Below are 25,246 nucleotides of genomic sequence, written 5' to 3'. Positions count from 1 at the left end.
TGGTAAACTACAGACAGCGATTTGAAGGAAGCCATACTAAGTGCTGTGACTAAAAGTAAATCACACTGTGTTTTCCTCTGCATCAGCTGCACATACCTGTAATTGTTCTCCAAGTCAACACTTTGCATTAACTCAGATCACTATTAGCAGGCTGCTATTTAAAGTGAGTGGGTACTGGCCACTAACATGCCCAAGATTTTGTTGAAGTGGAAGTGAAATGATTCATTAAAACTCTGGAAACCAAGTGCAATATCACTGACTTAACTAGAGCTAAATACAGTTTAATGTAAGTCACAATTTGCAGCTGCATTGCTCGTAGCAGTGGATAAAAATATGTCCACCAAAAGAAAGTCATTGTCAGCTATGCAAAAGTTGAGAAATTTATATCAGTGTGTAACACTGCAGAAATTAACTATACACCAACTGAGCTCTTCAGCTTTTCCCAAAGCAGTCCTAAGAGCAGCAGCAGAAGCAACACATTAAGCTGCCATAGGCTTGCTTTGCTTTCCTCTGCAAGCTGCCATGATGTAAATGACCAACAAATTCCATATGCACCATCATATAAAAATCTTCACTTTCAATACTGCACTTCATGCTTCAGATATTTTGTTACATCTCTTCCCCATTGTCAATGCAAATGGTATCTATTATATTTTGGATACTAAAGTAATGCTCAGGGTCACTTATTCTATTTCTAAAAGGTAGATGAATGACTGACATGAAAAAGATAATTCTTTATACGTCAATAAAATAAGTATAAAAAACACATTGTAAATAACTAATCCATAAAATGGATACAAGGATTTGCAAAGGTCATGACAATTCTGAAGACACTTCAGTTTTCAAACAATCAACTAGTATTTTCCACTAAAGAGTAATAGAACAGTAAATTAATTGAATGTGAAAGTCAAGAAACATATTTAAAACACAGGCTTTTCATTACTTACATAGTGAAAGCATCCCAATGAAATGTATCTGACCTATGCTGAAATAACAGCTAATAGTAGTTTCTAATTTCTCTGCATGTAGTTTTCCTGTGGCTGAAGCAAAAATAAGTAAAAGCTTCATGCATTGGAGAAGGAATTTGACAAGCGAAAGCCTGAAAATCAAAATTTATACTTGTGATCACTCTTTAGAATTTCACGAGTAAGTGAAACCGTGTAAAATCTACACAGCCAAATATGACTGCAGAGGAAGTTTCTGAAATAACTACAAATAACTGCTTTTCTTATCCTGCTGTACTCTTGGCTGTTGGTCAGCCAATATAACAAAGGGGTACGCAAACTTTTTTGTTCATATGAGAATACTTTTCACATACATTACGAGTCCATTTTTTTCAAGAACTGTCAGTCTGTTCAATGAAACTTACAGTACATGGAATAAGAGTGTGACTTTGAGCTATGGAAGACTCTCATCATAGTAATATCAAGTATTTCTAAATGGAATTTACACATTTTTGTTTCTACTCTTTGCACAATTAGGAAATAACTCCCTACATAAAAGGCGTATGATCTTAAAATAGCCTAGAAGAAATCAGCAACCTACAATAAATATTAGATATTTTAAACAACATTTTAATAATCTAAGAAACTTTTCATTTTATTAACCTCTTCATAAATAGTATGTTGCAACTATCCAGATCCTACTGCTTGAATTTCTGTCTTCAAAACAGAACGATTTCTGTTTTCTTATTATTTTTTTTGAAAACCTTCTAAACATCCTGCAGCATACATACTGTCATCTAGAAAGGTTGTCCTTTGCTGCTTCTCTATTGAATATTTCTGGGTTTGTTTGTTGGTCTTGTATTTGTGCAGAAACCCTCAGAAATATAAAACAAGTCTAATGTGTAAGTCTGTACAGAATATAGACTTACTCTTCTGCCACTGTGCATTTCCTCATACTCATTAGTGGAAGATAACCACGGGAGCAGTAAGAACACATGAAATGTCATCTTTTTCTGAGCATATCAGAAAGAGAAGAAACCTAGTTAGTAAATATTTCATTACATTCTGGATATAGAATAAGTTTTGCCCAGGAGATACCATCTTGGTCTTTATTTTGCTCTTCCCTTATAGGGCACAGGGAAGGAATTAGCACTTCTAATGCTGCTATTCCTGACCCTCTGGTACACAAACTTTGCAGTAACAGAATAGTGGACTTGTATCTCCATGAATTCTTTAAATTTCTGTTATTGATTCTTCTCAAATATCTGAAACATAAGAACTCACCCTGCATAATAAAATATATGCTATACGAGCCCCGGATATTATTTGATAGCACATGCAAGGTGAGTGGAATTCAAATCTGCTTGCCTTTAGAAACTGAAAATGTATCATTTCCAAAATAACCAAAGAAATTATTTACTTACAACATGAAGAACACACAATGTTGCCATGTAAATGATACTCATTTGAACTGTCACTCAGACAGTGGTGTCTCTCAATGAACAAATTGTCCTATATTGTATTCCTCATTTAATATTTGATTAGCAAACATCACTGAATCCTAAAACAGTATGCTATCAATGTATTAATCTGGCAATACTGGTATTTCCTTATGAACCATGGATAGCACCTGTACTACAAACCAGAAATTGAGTACTAGACATTTGTGATACAATTCTAAATACTTTATGACTGGATCTCTTCTAAATTCTAAAATGCTTTCATACTCTTCTGAGACAAATGAAGGCCTTGGGTGGATTCAAGCCTGTATTTTAAGGTGCAACTTGCTAATACATACTGTTAACAAGGATTCCTAAGGGAATCACACAGCTTACAACATTAAGCAATCCCCATACTATATAATGATTAACTAAGATTTCCCTTTTCTATTCCCTATATTTCTTTTTACTACCATCTGTGGCTTGCATTTCACTTTTATTTGTAACATTTTTCTTAGAGGCTGAAAAACAATCATTTCTGTGAACCAGTGAAACACAAACTCAATATCTAATTTGAAAAAAAAAATGTTATTAAATAGAGTAATGACAAAATGTAATATTTAGTGGGAAAAAAAAAACACAAACAAAACAAAAAAACCCCAACAATTTCTGTGAAGTTACAGAATTAATTATATGGGAAAGTAGTTGGTTTTCCTTTTTTGAAGAATGACAGAATATTAAAATAACTGAATGGCCAGAACAAAAGAGGAATATGAAGAAACACTGGCATCTGAACAGAATAAAAATTAAAATAGTGACCTCAAAAAAAAAAAAAAAACCTACAAAAATTGAATATCCAAACCAAATGCATGTTAGAAATGCATGCTACATTCTTCATCTGCTACCACCACTACTAGAATCACTATTTTAGCTAATAAGCCTTAATTTCATGTTCTTCATTTCAAAATGTCCAGTCAAATGACATTTGGAGAACTGAAAATCCAGTGACAAGTCTGAAACATATCAGAAGTAATGAAGAATGTAAAGATAGCTTCATTTAAAAAAGAAAAATAGTATCTTCTTTTATGATTCATTAGGAGTTTTGTGTTTAATAACCTAATGAAGTACATTCACATAACTCATGTTACTGCTTCTCCAAATATTTCAAGCTTAAAATCATACCTTTCACATCTTCATCTTCAATGGTTGTATTGGAACTCTCTGTGGACTCCTGTTGAGAAGTAAATATAAGCAGAATGTATAAAAGAAGCCAAGACTTATCTGTGAGCCTTTGCAAATTACAGTTAGTTACAGATATCATGCAAAGCCTGGAAGCAGAATGGGATGTAGTTCACAGACAAATGGTCACACACCGATTGAGACAATGTCACCTTAAACTGATGTAAAACATTGTCTCTGACTACAAAAGGGAACATAATAAATACATTTCCTGCTGTCTAGTGCTTTTACTTCACAGGAATGTAAAGGAAGTGTTTTTTTTCTTTAACATCCAGCTGTACAAAATCCTTCTGAAATGTTAGATGAATTACTTCAGCCAAGTTAGAGGAGAGCTTGCCATTTTAACTGATTAATCAGTGATTAAACAACTACGTAAAGTAAGTCATTTTTTGTTCCAGGTTTTAAATATGCAGTCTTCTTCATGCTGCATATCAAAATTGTTTTTCCACTCACAAGACATATGCAATGTACATTACAACAAAGTCTGGGAGTGATTTTAAGAAAACCAGATATTTCTGTCACTTTTATATTGTGATTGAAAAAAATCAAAGGAGATAGAGAAATGGTAAATTTACAATAACAATTGGAGAAACTGAACAATCTGTCAAGCAGCCATTCAGAGAAATGACTCACCTATCAGATAGTTTAATTTAAACCTCCACGCTGTTAAAACGGCAAGAATACTGCATATCTCAGTCTTTCATGAATTACAAGATACATGAACTAATACAGATGAATTCAACAGGGCGTTGTCAAATCTAATAGGCAAATAGTTTTAGAAAGCATGATAGTTTTTAAAGTTGATTTTTTATCTGTACTCTTTTTTTTTTAAAAGTACAATCAGCATTTTTTTTTCTTCTTTTAATCCACAGCTCAATAGCAAAAGGGATTAACTGGGCTATTTGATATTGAAAGACGGACACCAGAGATGGAATTATATATAACTCTTTCAACAGTTTTAAATAGCAGTTAAGTAATTAAACGAGACTTTGACAGTGCCCTTTATTTGCTAGCTCCTCACAAGGCTGAGAAGAAAGAATGTTCCAATAGTTAATGAATTACTTAGACCTTAAAAACAAAATGTATGTGCGTCCATAAATAAAACTACATGAATCAATTCACACACAAACAAAATCGAACAAGTCACCATGCTTTTCTGGTACTAGCTGGTGTTAGACATTTCACTCTACACAGATGTATCATGCTCTTTCACTTCAAGTATTAGATATTGATGAGTAAACAAAAACCCCACACGAGTACAAGCTGTGAACACCATGCACAAGCTCACACGGCAGATGTAGCCTGTAATATTGAAGCATCCACTCCAGTTGCCGTACTATAATGAACAGACTTTTGCAAAAATTTAGGAGAAACTCTCCGAATTAAGTGGTTTGTTTGTCTGCTGTGACATTTTGGGACATTAAGTATTTTGTTTGCTATGATTATATAATAAAGACAAGTAGATGTAGTCACGCCAATATTTTGTTTCCTTCTGGTCTTTAGTGGACTTCAGCAAAAAAGCTTAGATTAGAATTCAAACACAGGCTGTTTGTTGTCTTTGAGTTAAAACTTGGGGAGCTGAAAAAGCAGTAACATGAAAATAAAAGCTCGAAGTTCTACAGAGGTACACAAAGGAACGGGGTATACAAGCACAATACACACCATCAGCATCGTCATGCTTGAAAATGTCTGCATGCGTTATTTTTTCACTCAGATTCAATCCTTCTCTCATAAAGAAATCACAAGTAGTTAGACTAGATGGACAAAATGACAATTCTTTATACCAGCACTGCAAACAGTGAAATTTTTGTTGAAATTTTTGTTCCTGCAAAGAACATTTTTGCAGGAACATATGTTATGTTCAAATGAATGATATTGCCTGGCCCTTTTCAAGTCCATGCATGGAAAAAAAAAACAAACAACAAAAAAACCCCACAGAAAATAAACCACATGTTTCAGGAATCAGCTACCAAACACAAATGTCACAATACACACACACAAAAAGAAAGCAGCAGGAAGAAAAAAATGAATAAAAAGTAAGACCTCTTCGTCACTTGAAATGTTAATTTGTTTGGAAACAGCTCAGCGATGTTACGGAAGAAAACAAAGACCTGCACAAAAGGCACGTCACAACATGATATATAGGCATGCTGAGAAAAAACAGATGGGATAAACTGAAATTATATCTTTATCTAAGGAGACAACTGCACATGAAACTTGTTGGTATAATCTCACCACACTCTGAGAACAACGTTCTTTTTTTTTCCTCTTAACTTAGAAAGGAGAATTTTCAGCTGAAATACACAGCACATAATGCTCCCTGAGCCTCGCTGCAGAGGGTGCAGAGCTCTGCCAATTGCTACTGACTTCCCTATGAGTTTCAGAACTGCAGCACCCAGCAGAACACACGCAACTGATGGACACAGATGAAACAGCCTCAAGAGACACCGGATGTAATAAATGCAGGAATGAGACTTTCTTCAATAATTTCCTGGAAAACCCTTTTTGCCCTATTCTACTGTAGAACACTGAATGAATTGTGGGATTTGAAAGGCAAGATGGAGTTGATTCTTTCTGAATACCTTATTTCCATCAGGGTTGTGGATAACTGTAGTTTGGGGCTCCTGAGCAAGAACAAAATAAAGAGAAAAAGAGTTCTCATTGGTAAATACATTCTCATTAGTGTGAGGGATGCAAGAAGAGCCAGCTCAGAAATGCTGAACAGTGACAAGAGCTGAAACAACTGTTAACTGTTGCCAGAGAATGAAACTGGATGCCTGTAATATAGACTTCCTCAACAGCAAGCCAGCAAAAAAAGACCATCTCACCTAATGCAGCAGCATGCAGAGACCTTATTCATGACCAATGCAAGCAGGGCTTTGAAGCTCCTGAGACCTGCAGAGGCTTTTTTTTTTTTTTTTTTTTTTCCCACAAGGTCACACTAAACTTTGCTCCTTTTCTTGTCTAAACCAGGCCAGACAAGAAGGCCAGGAATGACCTCTTTACTTTAAGCACATTTGCTTGTATTAGTATTAACACAACAGTGATGAAATAAAAATACAGATGGATTGATGAAGATTGTAGGAGCTAAGTAACTCCAAACGCTGCAATATTTAGGAAAATATACCAATTGCTACCAATTGCTGCCCAGTTGGAGCTGCATAAAGTAAATGAAAGAGATCTTTGCATCATTTTCAAGTTAAATTTCCCCAAATCCTTTTCTCTTAACAAAAAATATATATATATATATATATATGTCAAATAATGTTTGAAACAGCAGCTGGCCAGCATACTTTCTGCATGGACCACTGTAAGTGGCCATATCTGAGAACCTACAGACATATACTCATGTATGAAACCTCTTAACTGGCCCTTAACATTACTTCGCAATGTATGCTTCAGATTTAGGGGCACAAAAAAATTAAAGATGAAAAATCTGAATCAACATGTGTGACTTTTTCATGTTTCCAAAGTGATGCATGCAGGCATATGGGAAACCTCACTAAATTAGCTACTCATATATCAACACTTATATTTGTGACCCTTGTGACATGTGCATGCCTTAGAAACAGGAGCTTGCAATAGAATCTGTTACGAACAGCACTGATTGGTAATATGTTCCTAGCAGTGCTTGTTAATGAGTAATGTCTCCCGCAGATTTAAATGCAAGAGAAATAAGCTAGAAAGTTTAGGACTACATGCCTCTAGATTCCAGGGAAGACTTGCAAAGTCCTGCTGAGTCTCAGGAAATATGGAATGAAAATCTGAATAAGGTCTAGTTTACGGTTACCTAGCAATAATCTTGTTGCTGTCCTTGACATCAGTACTTATACTAAGGCAAAAGCAGAGAATATATATATATATATATATTTTTGGCAGGTTAGCATTAAAAAAATTCAAACAATCATCAGGCAAAATGCTAAGAGCAACATAAAAGCGCATTCTACTCACTTTCTGGCAGAGCATGCAAAAAATTCAACTACAGTTACAAATGCTATGACAATTGCATCCAGCTTCCACATAATGCTTTCTATTAATAAATACGCTGCAACAATGGACTTCCTCACACACAAAAAAAATCACCATAATTCAAACAAAAGGAGTTTTCAAAACCTGTTCTTAGAAAGCAAGCAGGGTAAATGCACGAAAAAGCAAAAAAAGATGGGAGAACAAACAGAAGACAGTAAAAAACTTCAAGATAGCATGAGAAGGAAGATTCCAGGTATACCAGCGCAGGGGTAGGAATATTTTCCTTGGGGCTGGTTACCACGTTCGTTTTGTTGTTTATCTGTAGGTATGCAGAAAATAGAAACAGACAGGCCTTAGAACTCTTAGTAGACACTGTATCTATATCTCTCTGTATAGAACATCCATATACAGATATAGATATCTATATATAGATATAGATATGGAAATAAAGAATCACAGAAAGATGAACTTATGAACTTGAAAGAACACTAACAATAGATCTTACAGCTAGCTGCAACCCCTCAAAAAAAATTAGCTACGACTTTTCAGATGCACTATATGAAGTTCTGTATACTGCATAGAAGATTTTGTCTGTGACACTTAAAAGAACAGAGAGCCTTTAAATAGTATTTAAAAACTTTCAAGAAGAGAAAATAATTAATATGGGTTCGAGAAGAGTATTAATTTGTCACTATGACTTCGTATCATGCAACACTATTAAAAAATTGCACTCTACTTTTTATGTCTTAATTACTAATCACTACCATAAATAATATTTGATTCTTCATAGCTTTTCAGACATCCATAGATTATTTCTATTGTCTTTTGGGAACAAACCTGAATAAATATGACTGATGCTGGAAAGAGACTAGTGTCCCTTCAACTTTTTTTGGTGTTATTTTCTACAAAATAATTGCCAGCTGTGAACTTCGTTAACTAAAGTTTTCTGCAGTAACTGAACAGCAGCCTCTCAATTTTGGTACCATAAATTGAAACATAAGGTTTCACACTACAGTGTCTGTAGTCTTAAGCCACAAATCACTGCAGATCTGCTTAACTTACATCTAGGTCATCACGCTAATTCTTAAGCTTAGTGCAGCATCACCTTTACAAGACTTTTGACTTTTACTTATATAAACTTCCAGTGATGTTAGCAGTAATTGTAAAGTTATCTGATTCTTTAAATCCATTTTTTTAAATTCAGCTTTCATAAATATCATGGTATGAAGAGAACAGAAATATTGAAAATCATGTACCAAGCCACTGTTCACATGCACTAGAAAGCAAGACTTAATTATCAGTAAAATTAGTTAGAAATGTGTCACTTTTTCTTTCAAAATTACTAGAAAAAATTTTCATGTATGCTTCCATCATGTTTAATTTTAACAAGAGCAGTCCAAAGCAGCATGCAGAATTGGGTGCATAAACATAAGCCCTGAAAGATCCAAAAAATATCTACTGAACCTTTTAATCATAGTGCTCAATAAAAAATGTGCAAAACAAAGAAATAAAAGTACAAAATTGTTTCCTTAATGAACTGTTGTATAACTTCATCATTTAAAAGAAAAAGCTCTAATAAACTTCTAAGGTATTTTTTCTTCCAAAAGAAGAAAAAAATGGTTTTCTTTCTGAAACCAATTAGCAAATGAAGATGTGTTATGTAATATATGTGAAAAAGCGTAAATAAAGAGGAAGTCCTAGAATAGGACTGAATAAAGAGAGCCATAACATCTGATTTCTAATTTAAACTACCCAATGACTCTGTAGCCTCATTTGAAGTACTCAGCTTCTCAGCAGCGCAGTGTAGCACAGTGCTTCTGTCTGTACTAATGCTTTGGTTAATTCAAGTCACTGCAACTTAGCACTGCTGGCAAAGTTCACTGAAGTCTATTAATGTCCTCGACAGTTTTTTACTATTATTTTACTATGGTACAGGTGTGGCAGGTGATTTATTGATAGTCTGAATTACGCCTGCAGCTAAACTGAAGTCTCACACTGAATGTGTCTAGATTATAGAAATGTCATCAGGGTTTGCATTACCTAATGACAGACTGCAAATTTCCTCACCGTAACAAAGACTGACTTTGAAGAATACAAAACAGCCTAGCTAGTTAATGGCAGGGAATGTTGTTCTTAAACTACAAATTATTTAATAATATTTGTGATAGGGCCCATTTCCCCATGCAGGACAAAAATAAATTTCATTGATTTAAAATTGAAGTTCACATTGCTCTACAGTAGAATGACAAGAAACCAATTTTTCTTTTTAAATAACAGTCTTTCTACAGAAACTGTCATTAAGAGAAAATGTAAGTCATTATTGATCTCCAAGTGTTCACTTTATGTTCCAAGTTAGCTTAGTTATTCCAAGTTAAGTTTCATTTATCTATTCACTCCTACAAACTTTCAGCCATATTTCAGCTATATGTTGCATGGGTGTCTGAACTCAAGACAGGGAGAGAAAAATACTTTGGTGCATAATTTCACTCACACGGAGAGATATTAGTGAGTATTTCATACATTATTAACTTATCGAGATATTTATGGGGCTGTGAGATTGGTAAAACCTGAACTCCTTACTCAGGAAAAACTTAAAAAAAAACACCCCACTACTTCAATAAATGAAAGTTCTCTACAGGAAAGCTATGGAATAGTAAGTACACATAGAACATTGCTTGACAGCATACTGATCTTCTAAAACAAGAGAAAAAATGTGTATTATGTTGTGTAATTAACAGTTCTTATCTGGCAACAACATAGTCCTTAGAAGACTACAAACAAAAAGCACTTAACAAAAGGCACAGATGCACATAAAGTAAAAATATGAGAAAAGAAACAATTTCACCAGATTTCATACAGTCCTATTCAGTAGTAGCTTAATAAAAATGAAATAAAATAAGAAATGATATGCCAAACGAATGCTTGCTGTTGAATATATAATGAAAACGGGTTAATCAAATTCCAATTCCAATTTTGCCTGAGTAAGGAGAGCAGGCTTGGGTCCATACTCCCTTGATGAAAGCCCTATAAAAATAAATAATATCCATTACAGCTACTGCTGAAAACTGCAGGAAATATATTCAGAACTTCTTAAAACATAACAAGAATAGATCATTCATTATCAAAAGCAGAAAGAGAAAACAACTAAAAATTAATTATTCTGTATACACAGAACTTTGAAACTTAGAGAGAAAACAGCAACAAGCCTTATACCTTCTCTCTCATAGAATATATACTTGTTCATCTATTAATGGACATTGTGCATTTTGCACTTATTTTAACAGGAGAGGGAAATGATTCCAAAAGGAATAAGCAATTTTCATACGAAAAGTTCAATTATACTGATGTGGTTATCTTTTATTTGTTGTGAAGAAGGAAAACTAGTGCATCACTTGTCAAGTGCCACCCTTTTAGGTCTGACTGCGGTGCAGGCTGGTGCACGTACATAAATATGCCAACAGCTGAGCATGACTGCAGAATAACTACACATCTTTGGTCAAAATGTTACAAAAATATTTTAAGAAACAAGATCTGCAGCTTGGGGCTTAATCTTTCTAATAGTACTTCTGTAATGAAAAGATAAAACCCACTTCACATTTGAGATACTAAAAATATCGTCACCGCATGTTTCCAGTAATTCTCATTTGGGCACTGTAACCACTGATCCTCTGTCAGTAAAACTCTCCACTCACCCGAAGAGCAGACAATTTACCTACATAACTGCATGCCTGCTCAGACCAGAACAGCACTTTTTGCCTTTCAAGGAGAGTTGCACATTCCAGTGAAAGGTGTGGATGAGGAGCATTTGCATCTCTACCTGCGGCAGCAGCACAAGATGCCTGGGATATCACAGCAGATGATCACAGACCTCACAAAAGTCAGAATCAAAACCATAACAAACAGGAATACAACAGGTTGTTGTGCGCGATCGCAGAGGCCAAATGAATCCATAGCTATAGAGTAGGCTGAGGAGAAAGAAGAGAGGCTGACTGCCAGCTGGGATGTCTTGTGACAAAACTTTGAGCCACGAAGGAAGTTAGTTGGGAGACTGTAGTATAGAAGGGCTGTGAAATTGTTTTTTGACTCCTAAGGAATTAGTATGGCATCCTGACGTATAGCTGCTCAATTAAAGAGGTTCACTGTGCAGAACAATGTAGTTTGAGTTATGTAATTAATATTATTAGCTTTAAATAAAAGGAGATTTTAAAAATTAATGGAAGGCTATTATAGGATTGCTATTCTGTTACTATTTTTATTTACTAAGGATAGCTGCATTGGCCAATGTTACATCTACTTTTTGTTTGTTTTCATATGTCCCCAGGCAAAATAAATAAATAAATAAATAAATAAGTATCTTGCTTGGAAGAACTGCAGAACAATTCAGTGTGGATGGCATATAGCAACTGCAGGCTTAAAATTCACAAGGTTGTACTGTAAAGTCTTGCAGCTTCTTGCAGTATGTTGACAAAACTAAATGCAACTGTTTGATTTCTAGGTGTGAATGTTTCACCGGAGGAAAAATCTGTCAGATAAAGATCCTCACCATCATTTGAACACTCGAACTGGACTTCCTTTTCTGAATTGACCAGTCAGAGAGAAAGGAAAAGAAGAAAATGTGACTGGTTGGATTTAAAGTATCAATGCATGGCGTACAGTATATTTCTTTCTTTTTTTTTTTTATAATAGGAAAAGACAGCTTAAGCTGTTGGAAAGAGTAGAAAAGCGCTATGGAGAATACAGTACCTCAATAAAATAAATGACAAAAATAAGACTTCCCCAGATGTAAATTTACTCCCTTTGCTCCACATGACCATGCAGGCAAACAGTAGGTACAAAATGTGCTGAAAACCAAAGTATCAACTTAGGCAAAATTTTGGCAACAATTGTTTGTAGTATTATAATAAAAATTGAGATAGAATAATACCACTGTAGACCTGTAGGAGGAATGATATTTAAAAAAGAAAAGCTGTTCAGCTGAAGTACATAAAATTTATATATTCCACAATGACACATATTAAGGATTTTCCACAGACATGACAGAAAAGTACTGAATGTGTGCTTCTCCAGATAAGTAAGATATCTACTTGTCAGTGAGAAGCACTGAAATCATGATGCATTCACTTCATTTTCAGTCAGTCAAGCTTATTTTATAGGAAAAGTGTGAGTATTTGAGAGAATAGGATCAAATATACTGTGAATCCATTATTTAAGTATACAATGTTTTGTTCAGGGAAAAAGTTAATAAATTAAAATTCAGGTCAAAGATACACTCCTGAGAAAATACATCGAGAACAGAAGAATTTCTTTTGCATCATACAGTGAAAGCCTGAGGCACTTATTTTAGTCTTCAAGATTTCTCTAAGAAAAAGAAATAAAATATTTTTCTCTGCTGAGTGGTTTTTTTTTTTCTGTCTGTTTTTCAAAGTATTTTTCCAGAATTTGTGAAGCATCTCTCCTCCTGCAGGATCTGGTGACATGAGAAAGGAGCTCTAAATCGTGTATGAAAGCTGCCAAAATGTTCCCTTCTTAGCAAGATCTGTTCGTCAAGATGAGCTGATTTGTTGAGACAGTAAACCCCTCCAGTTCTGCCAAATATAGCAAGTACATCTGGCAGAAAACACCTCACATGGAGCCAAGAATACCAGTAAACCTTTGGTCTTCCACGGAATCTAATGAAAAGTCAAGGGGAAACATGGAGACAAGAAAGCTACCGGTAAGCTCTTAAACCTTGAAAACAAACATGCCCACCACCGAACCATCAATTATATTTATAAGCTAGTTATTAGCATTGAGTCACACAATCATCCTTCACTGAAATATCAAAAAAAGTATTTTCTCCAGCAGCTTTCTATTTCCCACTTATAAAAATCCTTGTTTTTCAAATATTTCTTTTATTTCATTTCTTAATTTTCATCCACTAACTTTAATAATTTCAACATTATATAATGAAAATAAATAACAATATTCAATTCCAAGAACCAGCAGAAGTTACAATTAAGCGATGACTAAGTATACATATTTTAAAGCGTGCATTTAACCTACCTTAACTCCGTCTGGCTTTTTCAGTAAACTCTTGGCTGCTGTAAAACGAGACAAGTAATTTCAGTGTCAGATGGTTACTATGGAGGTCAATCAGCTGTTGTAGCAAATCCCCATTTGCCTCCCAGCTGCAGATACATTTTCAGTTTTTATTTCCTCTTTTTGTTGTTCTGAGTGTGGGAAATAAATGCTGAAAATAACTAAACTACTAATACTTCAGATTATCATACATTTCTTCTTCCACTGATTATTAACTGCTGGTTAACTGTACTTACAAAATTGTACCTATAAAATGAGAAACCCAACTGTTAGGAACTTTCCTGGGTGGCATACAGGAAAACAGTTGTGTCTGGTATCAATTTGAGAGTGCCACAAAAATACCCAATATCACATCAACAGAATACCTTAAGAGCATAGAGAGGTACATTACTGGCTATTTCCGTTTAATGAAAAGTAAACTGGATTCTTTAAAAAAGCACCTCTGGCTTTGATTCACTGGGAATTTTCTACCATAAAGCATCAGTTCCTCATGTGATAGTCTGAGAAGTCACACATATGAAAGAACAACTTGTTAGTGGCAGGAACTGATGACAAACCATGATTTTATTCAAAGGTTTGTCAAGCTTTAAATTCTATCACTTCAAGTGGCAGCAAGAATCTGGCCAAATTATTCCAGAGAGAGCTAATGTGCAAGAAATGACACCACAGTTCAGAACCTGCAAGCATTTACAGCAGAAAAGCATGATTAAAGATCTACCAAATTATACTATTCACAAAAATGCTCTATGACTCTCTGCCAAAGGTTTATAAGATAAGCCTGGCATCTTTTGTTTATGAGCCAATTTTCCTATCAGAAAGTACATCAAAGCTTATGGTGAAACTGCTCTTCTCATTTCACTCAGAAGTAGGAGCCTTTTTGGAAAAGAAAAGCTCCAGTTAGCAATCCAGCATATCCAAAAGGAGGCAGAGCTGGCATGAGCTTCCATCATTATTGGTATCCTTCTCTTAAAAACAAAACAAAACAAAACCCAAACTGAACAAACAGAACGAATGATTTGATCTTGCTAGACTGAGGCTATTCAAATGAGCTGAGGATTTTGAAGTTAATGAGGTATCCGGCTTAAAGCTGAAGTTTGTGTACTTGTGGCTCATACACTGGTTATATCTGCATCAAGCGCACATTTAGCTCTGTGCAGAGAACAGAAAATGAAAAATCACCTACAACACTGTAAAGGAATAACTGCTGTCCATTACTGTGTTATTTAAATTAAAAAAAAAAAAAAAAAGCCTGGAAAATGACATCAGGCAAATGCATTGTGTTAGCTACGGATATCAGCTATTAGACTGATGTTCTCTCATAAGGCCCATGATTTCCAATTAAAATTAACAAATATTAAATTTGCCAGCATTATGCAACAGACACACTGCATGGTTGTATTTACAGAAACATTCATATTTTTTAAAAAAAGTATCTTACAGGATTTGGAGGGGACAGGGTACACACTTCTGTAATGTGTGCTTATAGGACTTGATACAACATGGCCATATATTTTATACCACAGCAAACATTCCAGGCACTCCAGAAATTCATTTAGGAGAAGCAAAGGGAAGGAGCTATTTCTTGAACTTCAGGTAAAAAAAAAAACAAACAGAAATTCTTTGCTTTCAAAGTCTGTTTTCTACCATTAGAGCTTATAAAAATGTGAGAAAACATATATTAACGATTACAGGCTGCTGCTCATAACAAACTAGGTCCTTGGGCTACAGCAGTATAATTTATCTTTTCATTACATTCTGAGTTCTTTCAATGCTAAACCAACATTACAGGTTATATTAAAAAACAAACAAACAAAAAAACCAAACCAGTAAAATGTAGGCACTAAAAGCAGTAACTACAAGTATTGTGTTTATGGCATTGCCAGCATGTCCTTTGAAATGTGCCCAGTAAGCAGTATGGATTATTATGCAGTATTTTGTGTTATAGGACATATTTCATATTCAACTTCCTTTGCAATTGCTGTTTTTGTCTTGGAATGTGTATATACATCTATATAAATATTTTAATGCATCTAAGCACAGATACTGCATACAAATCAAGTATTTAAAGAATTTGCAGTAGCAAAGCAATTAGCATATTCTAAATTAAGCCCACAATGAAAAATTTCTTGCAACTAGAAGAATTAGCTATAAATAAAACCTACAGCAGTGCTAGTAAGCCAGAAAGCAGACTAAAGAGAAATGGCACTGTGACAACATGAAGAAATTAAAGTGATTTACAGCAAACGGCAATTTTGAAGAGAAAAAAGATGTTCCTTTCACGTGCTGAGGGTCTTACCTCACAAGAAATATACATTCCACATAAAAGGAAGAAAGAAAAAGGAAAATAAAACACTTTTATAACCACATTGTTATGGACAAAGGACGTTCAAACACATGCTTTGCGATGAATTACAATGAGTAAACAACTTGAAAATAAAAATACATTAAGGGATATTATGGCTCATTACAATATAAAACAGAGAGAATGGGTGAAAAAAAAAAAATACCAAGGAAAAAAAAAGCCAAAATCCTGTTTGCTTTTCATGCCAAAATCATATTTTAAAATGACTTCAGATTCTTTTCCTTTATGAAAGTTGAAATTGACCCTTACATACATAGACAAAGTTATGAAAAGTGATGAGAAATGACGTATTTACTTGGCACTTAAGAATAGTTAATTCCTACAAAATAGGAAGCCTACAACATTAACTTGAAAATAAAATGATACTGGCAATTCATTAAGCCATAGCCTTGTAAAACTTACTTGAAAGTAATCTTCTGTTCTGTGTTACATGTGAATATTAAATACTGCAGGCTAGGAAGGGGTGTGTATTTCACGTGCTATGCAAATTGAACAAACTGCTTCTGCATTCATCATTATTTAATTTATTGTGAATGATTCTGTGCTTATTATTATTCAAAATATGCCAAAAGCATTATCATGTTTTTGTCTATAAATTAATCTCAGTTCCACAGTTGCATTATAGGGTAAGAAGACTGTAATATTACCGACTTTTGAATTTGGCTTTTTTTTTTTTTTTTAAAACTACGCACTTAAGATCTCAAATGGTAAAATGAAAAATTCAGCAGAGTATCTTAGTTCCAGCTGTAGTGCTGTTGAGGACAATTCTAAATCTATTAATAGTAAACATATTTTATCTTTGTCTATTAAAATTTATGTTGCATAAAGATCTAAATCTTCAGGTACCCTCAACTACAGAATTATTTTATATAGAAGAAACATTTATTGCTTTATTAAATGAGGCAATGGAAAAGAAGGGAAAGAAGGACTAACTTTATTACTTTATTAATTTATTACTTCTTAGAAAAGCAGTAAGGAAGGAACATGTGTGTATTTCTGCTTTTGTTTTAGAACAAGATGCAATAAAATCTTTGAATGAGATTTGAAATACATACTTACTCATATGGAACTACATGCATTGTTTTTGATTTTCCTCCACCAAAATAAAATGGGAAAATTCTGTCTTTCAAAACATAACATTAAAAATACAAAGAGACACATTCTACTTAAAAATTACACCACTGAGGTCTGCTAAAATTTGTTCTATTTAGTTCAAATAGTTTAAATTCTCTCGTTTCTACAAAGAAAAAAACCTAAAGACATATCATCTTTATATATTCTTGCAAAACAAAGGTTTTTATGTGCTAATAAATCCTAATTATATTTTAGTCATTATTACAGACATCAAAACATAAAGACCACATGAACCTGGAGCTCAGTTAACATACCTGAGAAATTTCTGGTAGCCAGCATCGTTGTCAAAATGGCCCCCTGTGTAGACATACATTTTTTCAAATTAGTAACATACTTCTTTGAAGTACTGAATGATAACACAACGGGAAAAGAGAAGTACATGCGTGGTAAATCACACAAACTGCTTAATTACATAAACTATTTAACCCTGAAAGAATGGATTGGCTATGCATTACCTGTCATTAACTGTAATTCAATCTTAATTGCACAGCTACTAGCAATCCTGGAAATCTGTTATTAACTGTAAGTTTGTAATGCACAGGCCACAACTACTTAGAGACACAGTAACCAGAAGCATAATATATAGTTGAATATGAAACAGACTTCACTTATTTGGTTGGATTATTCTTTTTGTAGGTAGAGCAGTTGATCTGTAATGTACTAATCGGAAAACTTCACAATTTGCAAAGTTATCCTGTCCATGCAGGAGAAAACAAATGATAACCCAGAAGAACAATCTTAGGGATCTTCCCTAAGATTTTCCCATTTTTAATGTGCATACAGGAAGATGATTGTTGTTATTTCGAATCCAACAAAATCATGCAGTACACATTCTAAAATTTCTTTCTTAAAAACATTCTTATGTAGTAGGTTAGAAAAGTGATTACATTTGGAAAAAACATGTATCAGTTCCAGCATTACATAGTTTCTAATGTTCAGTATCACAGCTCACATGAAAATATAATGTTCTATTATCTTCTGTTAAAAATCAAAATCCTCATGCTCAATAGCTGCTCATCCATCCAACAGTTCTTATTACAGTAGTATTCAAGAAAAATTCCCCTGAGGATCATTTATTTCATAGATGGACTAACAGCCAAATTATATTTTTCATGCCATCTTTCCAAAACTATATACTCGTCCTTGCAGTTGTTTTCATTCTTACCTTTAGTTTTCTTCTTGCGTTGAATTTCTTCAAACAATCTACAGTCTCCTGTCTGTGCATCATAGAGGCAACAGTAGAACGTTGCTAAAGAAATTAAGGAAAGAATGACTTTAAATGCATCCAAACAGACATATTGCTTTTCATTTACACAACAACATATGTATATGTTGACCTATACGGTCCAATACTTAAGTTTCCAATTTCTACCCTGTGTAACTCTTTTCTGCAAGCTTCTATGCATAAAAGAAATTTCCAAACCAACAAAAAACAAGGTCTCCTTTTACCTAGCATTTGTCAGGTGTAAAGTCCTCTTGAAATAAGTTTTCCCCGATTTCTTTAGTAAGGACTAAGAAAAACACAGAATCCTAAGAGTTTGGGCTACAGAGTATAAGCATAATATACTAAATATGAAAATCTTTGAAAATATGTTTTAGAACAGGAAGACAGATTTTCTTTAACATTAGTGACACTAGGTAAGGCACAGAAGCAGGAAATATTTCAGAGGAAATTCAGCAGCACTTACATTTTCCATGTAACCCAACTTAATTTGCATTATATAAAGGCCAGACAGTGCAGCCAATGAAAACAAATAGAGCTGAGAAACAGCTCTATACACCTCACTGTGACTTTAAAAGCATCAGCCCAGATCATCTGTAAAGTCAAAACCTAGACTGCACTGAGAACTGGAAAGTAGTCCTGAATCCAGTAACACAAAGTTAGCTTCTGCTAGCAGTAATCTAACTCAACAAGTCCATTAATTTCCTGCTTTTCAATTTCATCATCATAGTTATAAGAAAAAAGATGTAAAACACTGTGCAACTGAAAATTACTTTCTTGTACATCTTTTCTTTTCTTTGAGAGCTTAAAATCATGCTCTAATTATAGCAGTGAAATTCTGCACCATGAATCCAAGGAAAAGAAGTTTGCATCTGCAAAATTTCTTCTCACAGGCTGACATACCTGTATAATTACAATTTTACACATTACTACTTTAATAACTGCAACAGAACACCACAAAAAAGAACAAAAATTACCCTCTGAACTCTTTCAGGAGATACTGAAGTATACCATAAAGTGATTTGTCTTTCAAATTATTTTGTCAAATATGTGGAAGTTACTTACACAGATCCATGGATGCTTTAGTGCTTCTGAAGCTGTGATACGTTTTGCAGGGTTGATGGTAAGCATTTTATTGATAAGGTCTTTTGCTTCAGGAGTCACTGTATCCCACTCTGGAGAGGGAAACTTAAAAAAAAGAAAAGTATGTGTGTATTATCTTGCATGACCACAACACAATTTTATATAAAGACATTAATTAATAACAGGTTTGTGATATTAACAGCTAGTTTTAAATTAAATACACTTTTCCACAATCAGAAAAGATTGAATTAGCCAGATTTATATGCAGTGTTTTTCTACATCACTGTTTTGGTTTTTGCAATTTGGTTCAGATGCAGAACATTTATGGACTTGCAATATTATGATAACAATTGATATTCATAGGATAAAATATCATCAGCAGACATAAAGGAGATTCCAGTCAGCTGTGAGGAATATGATCATAAAGCATCTCAAACAGTCCTAATCTCACTCTGAATTAAGACAAAAATATTAATCATTATTATTCAAACTCTTAGCTTGCTTTCTTTCAATGTTAATATTAATACCAATTGTATAGTTATGGTATAGAAATGAAAGTAAAGAATTTAACGCCTCTTTGCTCAGCAAAATATTTGCACGTGCACTCAAAGTATTTGCTCAAATGCAAATGGAATGAAAAAATGGGTACATCTTAAACTGTTGCTGTGAACAGAACACCTTGATCACATCATTTTCCAATAATAAAAATGTTTATTCTTGGATTAGAAGAATTTAATATAATCTAAATGCAGTACATCACAGTTTGCATTAAGTACGTATAATACAGCTTCACAGTTTAGTCTCTGTACTTACTAATTTCTTACCCTCTCAGCTGAAACTGTAACTCCCACTGTAATTCTATTTGTTACTGTATTACTTGTTCAACTGGAAGGACACTAGATAGACCACAGCATAACATAGATGGCCATAGCCATCAATTCCATAGAATTGGATTCAAATAAGAACTTCAAAATTAGAAGGTACAGTATCTTCAACATTCACAAATGACTTAAAGATGAGAATCAATGGTCCTCTGTTTTACTATCTGCTCAATTTAATATAAACGAATGGATGATGTTGCAAAATTCACAATGCCACAAATGTTTGGGTACTACTTATCAACAGGCACAATGCTCACTTTCAAATACACTTTCAATTAATAAAACTATTCTTTTTGAGAAGGTCTATAGCTGCCTGTGTTTACAAAAGTGGGCAATATAAAAGTATTCGAGTATGTTCAGTTTAAGAATTATTATAAACAATTTAGAATAAGTGACTGGCTAAAGTGATAACCACAAAAGAAACATCTATTGGAAGTACAGAGGTATCAACAGGTCAGGATAACAAACTTGCACAATTTATACAATTTATACAAGGACCAGAAAATGAAAGCTTGGAGCTGTAGGGAAACTGAATTTATTTTTGCAGAGATGTATCCATCTTTATAAAGCTCATGTTACTAAAGTGACATTTACTACTCTGAATGATTCATGACAGTCAATCAAAAAAAAAAAAAAAAAAGATTACAATATAAATCTAACTTTTCACTCTAGGAGATTTCTACATAGAGGTACAATTATAAATAATTCAGAAGATAGAGCATGGCACATACATCATAAGCACCAGCCTTTATCTGCTGGTAAAGTCTATGCTGGTCTTCATCCCAGAAAGGAGGATAACCCACCAGGAGGATATACAGAATGACACCTGCAGAAATCACAGTAGTAATTAAGTAATTGCAAGACAAAAACAAACAAACAAACAAACAAACAAAGAAAAACACCCCAAAAACAAAGAAATTCATTTTGTACCTGATAACCATGTGAAACTATGGCTCAAAAGAAGGATCCCAACTACTGAAAAACACTTCCTATCCATGCTGGGGATTAGAGTAAACATAGGGTTCATGGGACAACCTCCTACAGAGTGTGAGCAACAATGTGCATCTGACACAAAATCGGATTTGTTAAACTGAGAATATTTAGCTAGCTGGAGAAATAGATTTGTACTTTTCAAAGATCATGAAAGTTCTATGAAAATAACATGTCTGGTGTTGTCATGTTATCTGTACTGCTGTCTATAATACTACAACTAATGTCAGGCAAAGAAAACTTGGGCAACTCAATTTATATTTCTATAAATATATGGTTGATAGGAAATAAAGAAGTTCACCTGCTAGTTTTACAGGGATGATTCATTATGACTAAAGAAAAATGCTTTCCTAAATACAACCAAATAAGTGTGGGTAGAAGTACAAGAAAGAAACTCATCATTTGTTCTCGCATAGGTAGCAATCCCTTTGCTAGGACCATAAATTACACTGTTTGAAGAACTGGGTGATAAAGTAATTGCTCTCTACTCAACAAAAACATTAGTCTCAGACTTCAAAACTGCAGTTCCAACATTTTGATTTTTTCTAAAAGTTAATATTGAATTTTAACTAATACCTATTTTCTGGTGTGGAATATAAGGTATTCCGGTATCCTTCCCTTAACGTACTTTACAGTTGACTGAATACTGTCTTTCAGAATAATTCCTTACCACATGCCCACATATCCACAGGTTTTCCATATGGATCTTTCCGTAAGACTTCTGGAGAAAGGTATCCTGGAGTGCCAGCAAAGCCTGTCACAAGGCAAGGAAAGTACTCTCAAAAACTGTATGTGCTCCACAAAACGCAAGTCATTTTCATGTTATCCAAGAACAACCAGGATCTTCACAAACTATCCAGCAATAACTACTTCATCTTAAACTTTTCGTTCTATGGCAAACTGGCCAAAAGTAACAATAACATAAATACAAATGTAGACCTGTCCCATTCCCTTTTTGTCACCATCTCTACATGTCTACAGTCAAGAGGACAGTGAAAAGCCAGCTGGTTACCCATCTATTCTAACATTGCAGATTCAACAGTTGTGTCAGGGGTGACAGTGGAAGATTTCCAGAAAGATTTCCAGATAGCTGAAAAAATTTCACTCATGACCTGTCCATTACCATAAGCTATAGAAAGACAATCAGTAGTAAGGTACAAATATATCTGTTCAGGTTCAAAGTAAAAAATAAGTCAGTGGAGCAGGGAAAACATGGGGAGCACAGAGTGATCCCCTTGGAGATATCAACTGAAAGACAGCAAATGCATTCTACGCTTGCCCAAACCTATGAATACTGTTTCCAATGTTTGTTTTTGTTTGTTTGTTGCTTTTAATCCCTACCATAATCTAGTCTATTTTAAACTAGCGCCAAATTATACAAATTATTTTTGTAAAGATGACTCACTCGGGACTTCTGAGTCCATCTTCTCTCAGCTGTGAAGACTATTTTCACACATAAAGTACTACTGCTGGTGACATTTATGGGGAACTGATTAACAAAACACAGGGGCACTTCAGCAACACTACTGAAGCTATAAGCAACATTTTAAAAGCCCTACTCAAATCTACATGAGGGTTAGTTTCTGAGAAAACAACATATAATACTAAATTTAGAAAAGCTCACATATGGAGCAATTTCTCATTTACAAGAAAAAGAGAGTAGAAATACTGTTCTAATTTCCTTTCATAGAAGGAGAAACTCAAATCAACCAGGGCCTGACAGTGGCAAAGTAAATGCTCAGAAACGTTCATGATTAGAATTCTTGAGAGCACAACTGGCTATTGCTTTGCATAAAGACAGACAACTTAGGCTTCAGTCATCTTACAGCCTTTGCTGTTCATATTCCACACAACTACTTCTAAGGTTGTTTCAATGAAACACTCACTTCCTTGAAGTGATGCAGCCTGTAGAACCCCTTACAGAAGTTCACAAAAAGCATCTCCAAAGTCATATACCCTTTACAATTTGGATGTTCTTTCTTTATTCTTCAGCAGCAGTATGATCTTCAATTAGGAGAAATAAAAAATGTAGGTTTAAATGTAGTCATTTCTCAGAATACTGTAATAGGTAAAAGCTTCATGATCCATAATGCTCTGTAGTGTTTCAGTTAGTATATATGCTCTTATAAGTATTTTTCTCTAAAATTGTATGCTTGGAAATCCTTGGAAGGTGAGATTTTGAAAAACCACCTTTTATTTCTGAAAGACCAAATGTATTCCACAAGATTTGTGCTAAACAGAGGATAAGCAATGAAACTTATGAAAGATGGCGATAAGGTCTGAAGTAGACAGCTACAGAAAAAGGAAGCCTTTGCCCTGCAGCTGGCAATCATTTTAGGGTGGGAAGAGGACATGAACAAACACACTGTGTGTACTCTACTCAGAATGTACCTAAATAGTTTAATGAAAAACAGGCTTGCATTTTTCAGTATCCTAATATGAGAACCATGAATTATGAAGTACTGTCGTACACAGGAAACACAGTTTAAGCTCCTTTGAGAAGCTAATGAATTCATTTTCTAATTATCTTTAAATAGAGTGGTTTCATAATTTTTCCTGGAAGTAGAGCTTTACATTAATATTTTGGTCCATCTTAAATGTAAAGTTGTATTGATGTTCAACCTTACCACAGCTCCACAAACATTATCATACATCAATTGGAACAAAACGTTACAGTGAAGATATAACAACCAGCTAACTTTGTCTTTTGATGAGGTTACAGAAGAGTCTACGCTATCAGAAATAACAACTCAGAAATAAGTCATAACAAATATGAGTGTACTTTTCAGAGAACTATTGCTAACAGTAGTAATCAAATTAGCCACAAAAAAAAAAACACTTTCAAACCTGGAAATTGTGACTATATAATCTAGTAAAGGCTTATCACTACATACTACTATTATCACATGATATTAAATACATATGCAGAGGCCCAAGAAAAATGTTGCACTGTGTCTTGGTCAATGGTGCATACACACGAGATGGCATGTTCCTCAACCCAAATAGCTTACAGTCTCAAAAACCTCTGCAAAGATAACATACATACTTCATAAGTGGTAAGAATGTCTTGAGTCAAACCTGCACTGGAGGATAAGTATAATCCCATAAATTAAATTAACAAAAAGAGATGTATCTTAAAACAGAGAAACAGATTATTGCATTAGGACCTGCCCTATGCTTTCATCATCCCCTTTCTAGACTTATGGCGTCAGTGGCACTCATACAAGCGTTCCAAAATAAAGTGGTAGAATAAATTATGCCAGTTCAAACAGTTAAAGCTGTACATCTTTGCTAACATAACTCCTTTTGACTCAAGAATAAATGTTCAAATGAGTAGCCTGGTGAGAAGATATGAAAAATAAGGCCGCAAGGGGTAAGAACAGGCCTCTGAGAGCAAATATAGGGCAGCAGCCTTCGCTTCCTGCACAGCCAGATCTAAAAGAGTAACTGTATACAATCCGAGTTTAATGCAGCTACTACTAAAAAAAAAATAAAAAAATCAGTGGAGCTACTCAAATGAACAATGTGTTGCATATTTTAGTCCCAGCTTCAGGGCTAGCTGAAGACAAGATGCAGCTGGGACTAAATCCAGCTACCAGTGAGTCAACTACAGCCCCTAGACAGACTTGAGTGAGACTCGCCTGTTACAGTGAGCAAGTGGAGCCTGCCAGACACTTTCCCAGCACACTTAGCACCTGCTAGCAGGATGGGGTGTTTCCACTAAACAGATGAGCAGTTTCTACAAACAGTCATGGAACAGGTTTGCTTTATAAATATGTGAACTGTGAAAGCATCCCCATAGTATCCAAGCTTTAAGCAAAGTATCATGCCACAGGTTTACATGTACACAAAAACAAAAAAAGAAAAAAGAAAAGAAAAGAAAAGAAAAAAGAAAAGAAAAGAAA

The 25,246-nt window shown here is 34.3% G+C and overlaps 1 protein-coding gene across 15 annotated transcripts in view; it reads right to left on the bottom strand.

Moving 5' to 3' along the window:
* Positions 1-25,246, bottom strand: part of CAMK2D (calcium/calmodulin dependent protein kinase II delta) — a 158,815-nt gene that overhangs the window by 22,813 nt on the left and 110,756 nt on the right. For 2 of the 15 annotated variants that reach the window (XM_042872087.1, XM_042872088.1), the window contains exons 8-15: positions 22,012-22,095; positions 21,083-21,177; positions 19,453-19,575; positions 18,331-18,414; positions 17,420-17,462; positions 13,634-13,671; positions 7,851-7,910; positions 3,566-3,614 (exon numbers count right to left, since the gene is read on the bottom strand). In XM_042872087.1, coding sequence (XP_042728021.1) covers positions 3,566-3,614; positions 7,851-7,910; positions 13,634-13,671; positions 17,420-17,462; positions 18,331-18,414; positions 19,453-19,575; positions 21,083-21,177; positions 22,012-22,095 — 576 coding nt within the window. Of the gene's footprint in view, positions 1-3,565; positions 3,615-6,204; positions 6,247-7,850; positions 7,911-12,134; positions 12,168-13,633; positions 13,672-17,419; positions 17,463-18,330; positions 18,415-19,452; positions 19,576-21,082; positions 21,178-22,011; positions 22,096-25,246 lie in introns of all 15 variants that reach the window. The other 13 variants (XM_042872079.1, XM_042872080.1, XM_042872084.1 and 10 more) reach the window with 13 other exon arrangements.

The sequence above is a fragment of the Lagopus leucura genome, unplaced genomic scaffold (genome assembly GCF_019238085.1).
Source record: "Lagopus leucura isolate 7727_CA_CO unplaced genomic scaffold, USGS_WTPT01 Super-Scaffold_100004, whole genome shotgun sequence".
Classification (NCBI taxonomy): Eukaryota; Metazoa; Chordata; class Aves; order Galliformes; family Phasianidae; genus Lagopus; species Lagopus leucura.
This window is presented reverse-complemented; position numbering and strand designations above follow the sequence as displayed.